Here is a 13925-nt window from a genome sequence, read left to right as displayed (position 1 = left end):
CACTCAAAGACTTTGGTGGTAAAGGCTTTAGATTTAAAGAAAAATAAAAACAACATTTGCATGCATTTTGTATGATTTGAATAACCTATATATATATATATATATATATATATATATATATATATATATATATAGGTTATTCAAATTGAAAGGAGTAGGCCTTCACTGATTAATTGTATCTATCATCTCTAATCAGTGTACTGTTCGTATTCTAGTTTTTGTCTAAAAAATGAAAAGCTGTATTATGTAATCAAATTGAAATAGTATTATTTTGAAATAGAAAGATACTTAAAAAATATTTTCAAAAATGTAGATGTTTTTCCCTTTTCATGCTCAGTTGGGGGTCTATTTGCTTATGCTCAGGTTGGTATGTGCCTTGATATTCCAGGCACGTACAGTGAGTAATTTAATGGCATTACACTTCCACATTCACTCCCTAAGTGTTTTGCAAGATATAGCAATCATTATCTTGCCAAACACTTTGGGAGTTAGGCTGATTTATAGCTGTAGGTTACTCCTGCCAGAGGATTCACACCCTTTGGGTCTGCCCAGCTGTTCACAAATCATATTAACATACAATGAAGGGCCACTCTACACAGTTCAACAACAGCTATAAAAATAGGCCAGTGGAACTAAATTCAGTAAACGTGAGACACCTTATTGCATTAAGATGCTAGACTGTAGATTAATTCACACTAGTGACCTTTGTGATCACTGTTTAACATGCTAGTCTCACATTGCCAGACCTATCTCCACAGCGCGTGGAGTAAGGTCTGGCTACACCACAGATGCATTCTGGGATAGGAGAAAAAAACTCTCTGGGTTGTTTGCATTTCTTTAAACCAATCACAATCGTGTTCCGGACGCAGCGATAGTGCAAATTGGTCTCGGGAAGGAACGTTTTTTGTTGAAACATTTGCACCCCCCCAAAGAAAACGCAACATACAATATTAAATGAAGTTAACTGTTCACACTATACAGTAACATGAGCTATTTAAATTAGCTGCATACATGGTTAAAGTCATTTGCTCTTACCAGTGTATCACCGTGTGTACTTCGTCCGTAGGAATCCCCACCAATCAGTACTAAAACGTCCCAGTTAGAGAGTAAATGCTGTAACATATTCTTTGTAAATCTTTACAATCATTCACTGAAAGAACCGAGCAGGCCTGCCTTATCACATGACCCAATTTTCTTCAAAACTTGCCATTTTCAGTGTGTAGCTTGCTCGAAGTTTGTTGTTGTTTCCCGTACCAAAGGGATTTTGAGAAAGGCAATGCACAGAGAGAGGAAGGTGAGGGACATCCGGCGCGTGAGCCACATCGGATGTCAGGTTTTCTCCTGAAAACTTGATCCAGAATAACTTCATATTACTGCCTTTTCAGAATCAGAATGAGAAAAGGTTTTAATGCCAGAATAAGTACACTTATGTGCCTTGGTGAAAGGTGCATACATTAACAAACAAACAAACAATAGAAAATAAAACAATAAATACAAAAAAACTAATATATACATTCAAAATAACTGAAAAAAAATTGCAAAGAATATATATGTGCAATTGGCAGATTTTATGGGTTGGACCCACTTACTAATTCTACTTTACAGCTTATGGTGAGCAAGGTAGTCTGCACATGTAATTTCTTGACTTTCATTGTGAACTAGGTCAGCAATTACTATGCATAGCACTCCGTCATTGCAGCGTGACTAGTTGCTTTGTCATGAAATCTTATGTGAATGAGTCTATAAGAGCAGAGTGACCTTTGTGCTGCCAACAACTTGAAACCGAGCCCTCCAAAAACTAAGATAAGGTAAAGATGAGCATTTGTGTTACCAAGAAACATCAGTAAAAAAAAAAAAATCATTGGTTGTGATTTAGAAACCAGGTTCACCAACACACCCCTGACCAGACTACTTCAGATATAAGCAGACCCAAAAGACTATGCTACTTGTGCAAACATTAAGGAGGCACATTGCCAGTACTGATCCAGTGTAATATCAATAACCAACACACAGGGTTCAAAATTAGCACCATCCACCAGCCAAATGCTGGGTGCGATTTACAGATCTGGCATGCAAGTGGCTGGCAGATTTGCTTCACTCACTTGCCAATAAACAATGGTAACCTATTGAGTGTCTGGTACAATTTAAAAATGAACTAGTCATTTAATTGGTGGATGAAAAAGTTCATTCTGAACCCTGCCATCACAATAACTGACAGACGCTTACATCATCTACTTAGGTATCTCTGTCTGTATCTTTACAGAAAAAGAACAGGACCGTTCACATTCCTGTGCAGGTCAATGGCTGTCAGCTGCCTTCCACCAAGGCACTGCATGACTGCACGGGGAAGAAAAGCACAGAAAGGACGGCCACCAATTCCCTCCTCGCAGGACACCATTTGTTTCCTCTATGTGAGACATTTCCAGCCCATTAAGAACAAAACTACCCACCACTTCAACAGCTTCTACCATAGAGCAGCTAACATTACCAATCCTCTTAAGACTCGCCCCCTGCATGCAGCCACAATCTCTGGACTGCCCTTTTTTATTATTTAAGCACAACATGGAACCTACGATGTCTTTGCACTAGTGCTCCCTACAGAACATATAAAGAAGTAGTGTAAGGTTACTTCCAGCACAGTATACAGTCATGTGAAAAAATTAGGACACCCATGCTAAAGTTGACCATAAAGAGGAATAAAAAAAATCATCTTTTGGAAATTGATCTTAATGTCTTAATTAAAAAAAATGAGGAAAAATCCAACCTTTAAGGACACCAATTTTGTTTGTGAATGAATAATGTATCGTAAATAAATAAATGTTCTTCCTTAAACTACAGGGGGCATAAGTAGGTACACCGCTATGTTAAATTCCCATAGAGGCAGGCAGATGATTTATTTTTAAAGGCCAGTTATTTCATGGATCCAGGATACTATGCATCCTGATAAAGTTCCCTTGGCCATTGGAATTAAAATAGCCCCACATCATCACATTATTTATTTCCAAAGTCACACATTCAATTAATTATTTATGCCAGGAATTTACGAGATGCATTTCCTGACAATAAGTGACGCAGTTGGATCATACTGGCTCCATGAATACATCTCCTTGGAAGCTATATAATAGTCGACACCATAGAAATATGGTCAACACACTAGTTTTACCTTCTAGAATCATTTAATAATAATCTCCCAGGTTTTGGTTCACATTAGACACCAATGCATGGGAACATTCCAAGGGTCCAAGTTGAAAAATACTGAAACACCATTATTGATGCAAATTAGCACATATTTAATTAGACAATTTGTATAATTAAACATAAAAAATTAAGAAAACTTGTCATACAAAAAAATATTGTCTTAATGTAAGTAAACAACGGGGGAAGTTTCTTGGCGATATCTGTTAGTTAAAATATTTTCCCTATTAACCGGTAGTGTTTCCCCTTAACATGGGCTGCAATGGGAAATTGGCATCATCAATTTCAGTATTTTTCTATACTTTCTATGTATCTATTTCTTAGGACTTTTTATATGTTATAGAGGAGACTTTTATGAGACTAGATCAGTTGAAGGAGTTGTTGCAATTTGTGTGGGGTCATGTTGCATAATGCCTGTACTAAGAAGGAATGTATCAGCTGATATCTTAAATGATATTTACCAATATACCCAAACTTTTACATGTCAAGGACCCTTAAACTGACCCCAATTAGACCACGGACCCCCATGGACGATTTCGTCCCATGGTCCGCCATCGGATAGGAGTTTTGCTTTCAGATCTTTTATTACAGAAAGTGTATGAAACTCATGACCAAAATAGTCATGCATTATGTCACTGTATTACTTATGGATGGAGTTATAAGGAAAATAAATGATTCCCCTTTTCGCTGGGGACCCCCTTTAAGGACCCCACTTTGAAAACCACTGATCCAGACGATCAGTTTCCCTCTGCACCAAATTGAGGTGGTCGGGTAACCTGGGCCATTAGATTAGTTCATTTGCTTTTGAAAGGCAGGGAAGCCATTGTAATATTGATGTCACTTTCACCTATTTGGGTCAAATTGAACTGTGCTGTGCTGCTGGGGTAAACTGGCCTACTTTGAATGCGTACTACAAAGATAACTCAATAAATTCTTTTGTCAACATGAAACTTAACATGTGGTTATATCTGGTTATAGTATATATGCCAAAATACGTGATTTCAATTGTTGTTACACTAGATGTCAACATTGCTCTCATAGCAGTGTACCCAGACCCAAGTGCATGCTAACACTCATGCACCCATGTTCAGGGTTTTTCCTGGCTCAGAATGGACCACTGGGGGGACACATATTAAGCGCTAGGTCGGGGGGGGGGGGTCTCTCCCGGAAAATTTTGAGCGTCAATTACTTCATTTCTTGCATACTGATACATTTTTACGCACCAATTTATGGTGAAAATGTCGCTCAATGGTGTTTTAAGCCCCCAACGTCGACTTCAAGGCAGCGCTGCGACTGTCAACTTCAAGGCACCTAACCCTAACCTTAAGCCTAACCCTAACCCTAACCATTGCCTAATCCTAGTGCCTTCCGGGCAGCGCTGCCTGGAAGACGACATTGGGGGCTTATACACCGAAAATGTCTTTATATATGTGAAGGAAAACACAAAATTCCAAATGTAAAAGGAAAAGGATCAACTGCACCAAAACACGGAATTGGACAACTATTTACCAGGTCTACAAGGAGTTCTCAACTGGTTATGAAACTGTCTAAATGTATTACTGATGCCATATACAGTACAAGAGAGAGGAGAGTTGACTGCTGGAAGTCAAAGACATTAGGGACTTGGGATTTTCCTTTGGCGCTGGCTAAAACCTATTTGGGGGGTGCCAGCAATTCCTCTATGCAGAAAAACTCCCTGTCTGATGTCTTTTTCTTTGTCTTTTGTTCAGATTTGCACAATATTTCATACATTCAAGACACAACACTTGTGGATTTGCTTACTGTGAATTCCAGTTCCTTCAAAAGCTATTTTGTCACTTTCGTACTTAATGAGAGAGAGAGACTAAACCGATACATTCCCTGCAGCATTACAGCCTCTAACCAGCATCATGATGAGATGAGATGAGCTGAGGGATGCTCAGCGTGCCTCAGGGCTAATGCAATAGAGCATGGAAAACACATCTCCAGGATAATTATTATTTAACAAGCCAGCATTATTTATTTTACATTTTAATCAAAGAAGATAAATGGCACTTTCACGTCAAGTGTGATCTAGCTTTGGATAAATCCCTGTCATTAACCATGAATATCATATTCTACAATATATTACTTGAAATCAAATCAAAGAGAATATATGTTAAGTACTTTTCCATAGATTTGATTTCCACATTGCTTTAATCCTCGTGTTGTCCTGGGGTCATTCTGACCCCAAAATGAAATCTTTTGCCGTCAAAATATGTTTTTTATTCATCCAATAGTCTGGATAGACCGGCAGCACAATGAGGAGGCAGAAGCTCTATACTGCACAAAGGCTTGCGAGATATTTTTTAATTTAAAAGAAAAGAAAGACCAGGAGGACAATGCTGAACATAATGAGAAGGATGAATCAACTAATGAGGAGGATTCAGGGTCAGAAGAGGAGGAAAATAATGATGAGGTGATAGATCCAACATACAGACCGCATGCTACTTTTTCCTCTGAAGAAGCCCCCACATCGCCTGCTGCAGAAATGGAAGATGAGTATGAATTGAAGGAAATTGATGAACTTGATGACTAGACTAGAATCTAAAGCTGAAAGGGAAGACGTGTCAGAAGTGGAGCACTGCACCTATTATTATGATGAAGAGGAAGAATCAACGGATGAGGTAGAATCTGAAGCTGAAATGGAACAAGTGTCAGAAGTGGAGGACTGCATCTATTATTATGATAAAGAGGAAGAATCAACTGATGAGAAAGACTCTGAGGAAGAGGACCCAGCTGAGACAGAAGAATATTTCCAGTCAAAGGATGAAACATTGATCTGGTCTTCCATCCCTCCCAGTGACGGACGACGCATGTTGACAGCAGAGAGAGAGACAAGCCACCATGGTCCAACTGCATATGCAAGGTCTCGAATTGATGACATAAAGTCCACTTTTGACCTGTCTTATTAGCCTTACATTGCAAATGGAATAAAGAAATGGTGTTAATGTGTTTGAATGAAGTTGTTATTAAAGGTGTAACACAGAATTAGGTGAAGTATCCACTAAATATTCTTTAAATAACAGTAAAACCATATGGGGTCAACAGGTGTGATTATGGGCTGCCATTAAAAATGACTATGACTACAAACTAAACTTTGAAATATACCACTCTGTGATGAGTCAAATAGTCAAAATAATATTAAGTCAAAAATAATTCATAGTTTCATTTTATTTTTACTCAAAAACAGGGTATACTTTTATGTTAACAAGGTCTATTGGCTCTAAATTCCAAAACGAAGGGAAACATTTGTAGTAATGGTGTAGTAATTGAACTGAAGTAAGACTAAAGGTATAACACAGAATTGATTGACAATTTATACTGTATGCTTTAAATAACAGTCAAACCAGGCGGGGTCATTTTTTACCCCAGAGGACAAAATGTGTAAGGCATTCGGGAGGACATTACGAGAGTTTAAAAGTCCCAAAATGTCCCAGCTCAAGTTGACCTGGCTAATGTCAGCATTATAAAAAAGTTAAAGTCAGGTAAGGGTTAACCCTTTATGTATCAGTTCCTATTTTTGTGTGCTGCAAATGTGCAACACAGTGTTAAAAATGTAGTTTTTTTATGTTACAGATGTCTTACATGCTCCAAAATGACATTTACTGTGACCTATTCTGTCCAAAAATGATGCCTGTTTTTCTGTTTTATTATTATCAGAAATGGAAATCTATAAATGGCATGGAGGCCACATGGGAGAAAACCTGGTGCATTTCAAGTGATGAATGTGAAATTATTATTATAAATCCCTCTACACAGTTTGAATTTTTTTTTTAAAAATAGTCATTGCCATGTCACCATGAGTTCTGCATTGACAAGGACACAGAGTTTATATTTCTCACAAAATCTTGAAAGATTTATTGGAAGCTTTATTGCAAGATCATCTGTAAATGTGGTCAATCGGGCCTGTATTCAATCAAAACTTTGCACTTTGCCACAAGCTGGTGCAAACCTAACAGTTAATACTGGAATTAGTGCACAAAGTAAAGGTATACCACTGAATTGCTGTGTTTTCAAATAATGTGTAATCTTATTGGCCAGATTTAGTAATCAGCACTTTATAATTTTGTTTTACAGTATTATATAATTCCCATTAGTTGGGTATTGGCTGCATCAGGCCAGTGATTGGATGTTGACCAAACACTAATGATGCCTTCATGTGCTAATCGGAATCTCTGTACTCACCTTAAAAGTTCCCTCTGGGGGCGCCTTGGTAGCTCACCTGGTTGAGCGTGTGCCTCATGTAGCCTACCAAGGCTCAGTCCTTATCGCAAGCGGCTCGGGTTCGATTCCGAACTGCGGCCCTTTGCTGCACCCCCCCCAAACAATGAATCAAGCGTGTATGACGACGTTTGTACTTACTCGCATATACAAGATCAAATCATCATAACGTGAAATTAATGTAGCCTTATAGCAAAAACAAAGTAGTATATATGCATCTGTTTTACCACCAGCTTTGTGTTTCCCACCTGCAAAAACACCACTTTTCGGCTCTCTGTTTATGCGAGTTTGTGTTTCCGGTAGCACTTGAAGGCAGCACTAGTGTTATGTGAACTCGTGCAGAGCCGAACAGTCTCACACTGACTACAACGAGTGTGAGCAAAAGCATGTCACGGCTAGTTTGAATTGAAGTTTACTTTAGCAAAACTGCCCGTAATATTTACTACATGTGCTCATTTGGTGAGTGTCCGCTTTTGAACAGTCAACACTTTTTTAATTTCCTAGTTTCGGAAAAATCCAATGAACTGCAGCTAGGCGATTGATCACGGTGCCAACTCCTGATCCGCTAGCGTGAACAGTTCTATGCGGCTTTTGCGAGTTCCGATACTTTAGCTTTTCCATGTGCAGAGCATCTTCAGCGCGAAGTGTTTGATTGTCTTTCACATATATTGCCTTTCAGACGTTTCCAAAGCCCTGTTAAATGGAGCTAGAGGACCAATGGTGGAAAGGACAACTCGCTGCAGATATATACAAGGCGCTACGATACAAAGTGAGTCGGACACTAAATAACTTTAGTGATGGCTGCCACAGTAGACCGATGAAACAATCATGGAAAAATAGGATACTTTAAGGGATTTGGTCTTGTGTCATGCTTCTATTACGTGCATAACACACTTCTTTGTTTCATGCTATTTTACTTATCGTCTCACGTTAGCCATCCACTGAATCTGTGTTCTTTTTATTGGATGTCTGTGTTTTTGCGTGTGTGTGTTAGAGCAGTGACGTCAGTTCACCTTTTTTTTAAAAATAATGTACCCGATTTGAAATCTTTTTTTTTTTATCCAAGTACCCCATGAACATATCTATCTATCTATCTATCTATCTATCTATCTATCTATCTATAGTATGATTATTTTAGGTACCCCCTGCAATACTCCAAGGTACCCCTAGGGGTGGTACTAGTCCCCCCCCCCCCGGATGCCAGTTGAACCGATTAAAACTCTGATGATATATTAGTCCTAGGCATTTCTTAAATATAGGCTACGCGTAACATAAATGTGAGAATGTGTACAAATGACAGGTTTAACTCTCACCGCATCAAACGGCTGAATTAAAAGGGTTTAAAGTCTTTAGGCTGGCCCATAGGTGTGTGGGGGGGTGCAGGTGATATGCCCCCCCCCTCAAAAAAATATGAAAGACAACCCATTCCCCACAAGAGGTAAAAATATAATCATTCAGGGGGCTCAAAACGTGCACGGAAAACAATATTTGTTTCTACTTGTGCTACCTTGGTTAAGGAACGCTCAATGGTGTTTTAAGCCCCCAACGTCTCCTTCCAAGGCACCTAACCCTAACCATAACCATAACCATAACCATTGCCTAATCCTAGACGTTGGGGGCTTAAAACACAGATAAACTTAAGGAACACAACAGGACGGTGAAAAATATGGATGTGATTTCTTGTGATTTTTAAATGTCTTTTATGTAGATTTAAACTTAAAAGGCGCTTATGGATTTGTTGTTGACTGTTGAGATGTACAGTACATGATTCCTGTGTTTTGAATGAGCAGAAAGATTTGAACAATACAGCAGAATAATAATTTCCTTTTACATAAATAAAGACACTTGCACTATAAATTGTTGCCTAAAAATGTGCTAGAATGCAGGAAATTGAAGCGTAACTCTCGCCAAAATGCAACCTAGGGTCTTTTAGTGAATGTAAACGAGTCAAACTTTTGTTTAAAAACATATTTAGGACAGGCCATTTGACCGAAAATACGGTACATCTTAAAAGTGGCGCTTCCGTCCTAAATATGCTTTTAAACTAAAGTTTGACTCGGGTACATTCACTAAAAGACCCTAGGTTGCATTTTGGCGAGAGTTCCGCTTTAAGTGTCCAAATGTTCTGGGGGACGACCCCCAGACCCTCCAGTTATTCGTGTCACCCTCAATGTTGAAACCAACCTATGCCATTGGGCTGGCCGGCAATCTGTGTAACTGATACAAATGTAATGAAGTCTTTTTACGCTTTAGTATTTTATGCAAAAAGTAACATCCTTTAGGACAATCTTCACAGAATGCCATTGGAAATGCAGTGCCTACTCAAGAAATGTGTACTTTTAGCCTTTTTGCCCATTTCAACTCGACGATTTTAGGAAATGAAGTTTATTTTGATCTTTTACAGTTCATAGGGACTAAACGTTCTCACCTGTGTCTGTTCATCTGCTGTTAATGTTTACATTGAAATGAATATAATACACGTATTTACAATTCAATACATTTAAATGTGTGCTTTTAAAGTTAGCTTAACAAGCTAGCTTACAATCACAACAATGCCAGTTAAATGGATAAAAAAAAATCTGACGATATGTTGGTCCTGGTCATTACTTACATATATGCATAACATAAACAAACATTTCTGATAAGGATCCGTCAGTTCTCTTCGCGACGGCAAGCAGCTTTTTGTTTACATTCAACATGGCGGCCACCGAAGCGCAGCAACCCGCTTATGCCGCTGTCGCTGCTACGTCACCCGGATCGTTGCTCTGATTGGTTGAAGGACTATCCAATTGCGTAACTATGCCCGTTGATCACGCCTCTTGTGCAGTATAAAATACAGAGCAGACTCCCCAGACTAATGTTCAGTCTTAAAAGATTGAGCTTGGTCTGGTGATGGCCAGACTGGACCTGGCGCGTATCTTTAGAGGAGTGGAGCAGAGAGGTTACCTTACGGTTAGAAGGTGGCTGTGTCTCATGTGACCTTGTCATTTGTACAAGCTGTGACTCTACAAATCACAACATGTAAATAGGAACACGTTGGCGTTATTTTGTCACTTATTCAGAGCAGTAGGCTAGATGGAGCCCGTTACCTCCAGGATCTGTGCTAGGCTAAGCTACCGGTGGGGCCGTCAGAGTTACAACACACATGGAAATGAAAAGGGTATGTATGGACTTATCTAACTCTGGGGGTTACGGTGAATAAGCTAAAGTCCCAATAAGTCGGTGTGTTCCTTTTAAACACCTTGCATCTTTGACATCTGGTTGTGATAATGTTATAGATATTGTCCCTGATAAATAAAACCATAAAATAAATCAATTCTCAAACACGATGTGTGTCTAACAGGAGCTGGAGTTGCCGTCCTACAAAGGCCAGTCCCCTCAGCTCAACCTGAGACGATACTTTGCTGACCTCATAGCCATCGTCAGCAACCGCTTCAGGCTGTGTCCCGCAGCCAGACACCTGGCCGTCTACCTCCTGGACCTCTTCATGGACCGCTATGATGTCACGGTGCAGCAGCTCCACATGGTCTCGCTCTCATGTCTTCTGCTGGCCAGTAAGTTTGTAGTCACGCTTTGCCAGACCTTCCTCCACGGTGCTGCGGCGGAGGGTCTGGCTAGTCCACACAGCATTCCGGGATGGGAGAAAAACGTGCTCTGGTTTATTGGCATTTCTTTAAACCAATCACAATCGCTAAGGGTAGGACGCCGGTACGACGCCCTCCAAAATAGCCTTGTGCCAGGAACTTGTTTTGTTTGGAACACGTGTACATTCAAAAGTTGTTTTAGTCGTGCAACAGAAAACTCCGATTGGACAGATAGTCTAGCTAGCTGTCTGGATTTACCCTGCAGAGATCTGAGGAGCAGTTAACCATAGTCCTCAGAAATCCACCGGAGTTTAGAATTCCAACACAAAGAAAGCAGAAGGTGATGGACAAAAAAAAGGGACTGAACAATCCCGTAAATGAAACCTTTTCGATATAGACTAATGATTCCCTGACCTTCAGTCTCTATATGGTGGGATGCTTTTGCAACTGTTAACTCATTGCAGGTAAATTTGAGGAAAGGGAGGACCGGGTGCCCAAGCTGGAGACCCTGAACAGCCTGGGCTGCATGAGCTCCATGAACCTGGTCCTGACCAAGCAGGGTTTACTTCACATGGAGCTGCTCCTGCTGGAAACCTTCCAGTGGAACCTGTACCTCCCGACAGCCGCACATTTCATAGAATACTACCTGTCTATTGCCGTCCACGAGGGAGACCTCCACGATGGCTGGCCTATGACCTGCCTGGAGAAGACCAAACTATTCATGGCCAAGTATGCTGATTACTTCCTGGAGGTTTCCTTGCAGGGTAAGTTGCATTTAATAAGGTATTTTGACCTCTTAACACACACATGTACTAGCTTTTTAACAATTCATAGACAACCAGCGGTGACGCAAACGGCATTTGTTTACATACTTGCCTGCGTACTTTGCGTGTACCTGGAGGATAAACGTATATCCACTAGGGCAGAGATCTTCAACAGGGGGTCCGGGACCCTTAGGGGCCCCAAGTTATTGTTTAATCTTTTTCTTTTTAAGTTTGAAAGTTTAATGTCTGAGAGTGTACATAAACATGAGTCTAACATATTTAGCAAAGATAACATAAGATGAGCCTTTATTGTCTCCTATAGAAGAAATTCATCTTGGGCATTCGAGAGAAACGACACAAACGCACAATAAACATACAGTTAACCTACATGGAAACATAATCATACATTATCTCATCCAATGCTTTAATGAACATCTAATAACCCCCCCCCACCTTTCCTCACAATCAGAGAAGATAACCCACAAACACATCCTCCCCCTCGTATTGCACTTAATTTTGATAATGATTGCACATTTCTCGTTAACTCATGCTGTGGTTAATAACTTCTGTATTGCACAATGCCCAATTGCATAATACCATATCAAATATAACAGCATATATATATATATATATATATATATATATTAGGGCTGTCAGCGTTAACGCGTTAATCACGATGCGATTAAGGGCCGACTCGATGTGATTAATTTTTTTTAATCGTAAGCCATATGCACGTTGTGTAAAGCCGAATTAAAATATCACCGAAGCACGTCAAGCTTGAGCTCCCACCTACGAGCTAAGCATAGTAGTACATGCTACCCGCTAGCGTGCTGGAGAGTGCTACTTGCCGACCTGTGGATGAAACCAAATCCCAAAAAGTGACTACAGCTCTTGCGAAACGGGTGGCAACTAACTGCAGACCTGTCAGCATCGTAGAGGACTCGGGACTTAAAGACGTACTACGGTTGGCATGTTCTGACCCATCTTATACACTGCCGTCGAGGGGGACAGTAGTTTCACCCCCCACTCAGCCGTTATGACACGGAGAAAGCTGCCACAGTGGAACAGCTGCAAGGTGCTGCAAATGCTGTCTCATTAACCGGTGATCACTGGACGTCAGTGAGTAATCAACGTTATTTAGGAGTTACTAAACACTATATTGACTCTAGTAAGGAGAGGGATTTTTTTGTTTTTTAGTTAGGTACTTGGAGGAATTGCGCAATAATGACAGATTCACACATTTTTCTTTTGTTTACAGTAAATAAATAATTACAAATCTTAAAATCAAGTTCATAAAGTAACTTTCTTTGCATTCATTTCATTCCCAATCAAGATACACTGGTAAAAATAGCTTTTGATTGTTAATATGTACTTAAAAACAAAATAATAGAATTTTAATCATGTGATAAAACATGCGATTAACTATAGAAACGCAGCAATTAATCGTGATTAAAAAATTTTTAATCATTTGATAGCCCTAATATAAATATATATATATAAAAAATATTGCACCATTACCCTATCAGGCATTGCACATCCTATAACCATAATGGTAAGTACCACAAATATTATTTAGTAGTATTAGTCACACATACATCACTGCAGCCAATACACACACACACACACACACACACACACACACACACACACACACACACACACACATCTATTATTATTAATTTATTTGATTAAAAGGCACAAATGAGAATGTATAGCTGTTAAGCTTGCAGTTTGGTAACCTGTACCTTCTGCCTGAAGGCATCAGCTCATACTCACTATACAGGACGTGATTTGGGTCGTGGGTGATTTTGAGACCCTGTTTCCTCACCGCCTCCTCGAAGAGCTCCTGAAGAGGAGTTGGTGCCATTTGGCCAATTCTTTTTCCAGCCCTTTTTATCAAGTTTTGAAGCTGTGATTTTAATTTAATGGACAGGTTAACAAACCAAGCCATAATGCCATAACGAAATATAGATTCAATGGCTGCCTTGTAAAACAGTAGCAGTCCACTCCATGAACTCAAAGTCGTCTTATTTTTTTAATTAAATAAGGTCCTGGTCCTTACTTTTAGAGCTCCGCTCAGTCAAGTTCCTCCCTACATCTCTGACTTGATACAGCCACATACTCCCACCCGTAGTCTGAG

At 39.7% G+C, this 13925-nt stretch overlaps 1 protein-coding gene across 4 annotated transcripts in view; it reads left to right on the top strand.

Annotated features, from left to right (window-relative positions):
• Positions 1-7771: 7771 nt before the first annotated feature.
• Positions 7772-13925, top strand: part of ccnj (cyclin J) — an 11973-nt gene continuing 5819 nt past the window's right edge. The window contains exons 1-4 of one of the 4 annotated variants that reach the window (XM_078273524.1): positions 7772-7896; positions 8117-8206; positions 10781-10991; positions 11486-11785. In XM_078273524.1, the coding sequence (XP_078129650.1) occupies positions 8138-8206; positions 10781-10991; positions 11486-11785 (580 nt within the window). In that variant the 5' untranslated portion in view covers positions 7772-7896; positions 8117-8137. Of the gene's footprint in view, positions 8207-9357; positions 10598-10780; positions 10992-11485; positions 11786-13925 lie in introns of those variants that run through there. The other 3 variants (XM_078273527.1, XM_078273525.1, XM_078273526.1) reach the window with 3 other exon arrangements.

Source organism: Sander vitreus, chromosome 17 (assembly GCF_031162955.1).
Source record: "Sander vitreus isolate 19-12246 chromosome 17, sanVit1, whole genome shotgun sequence".
Classification (NCBI taxonomy): domain Eukaryota; kingdom Metazoa; phylum Chordata; class Actinopteri; order Perciformes; family Percidae; genus Sander; species Sander vitreus.
This window is presented reverse-complemented; position numbering and strand designations above follow the sequence as displayed.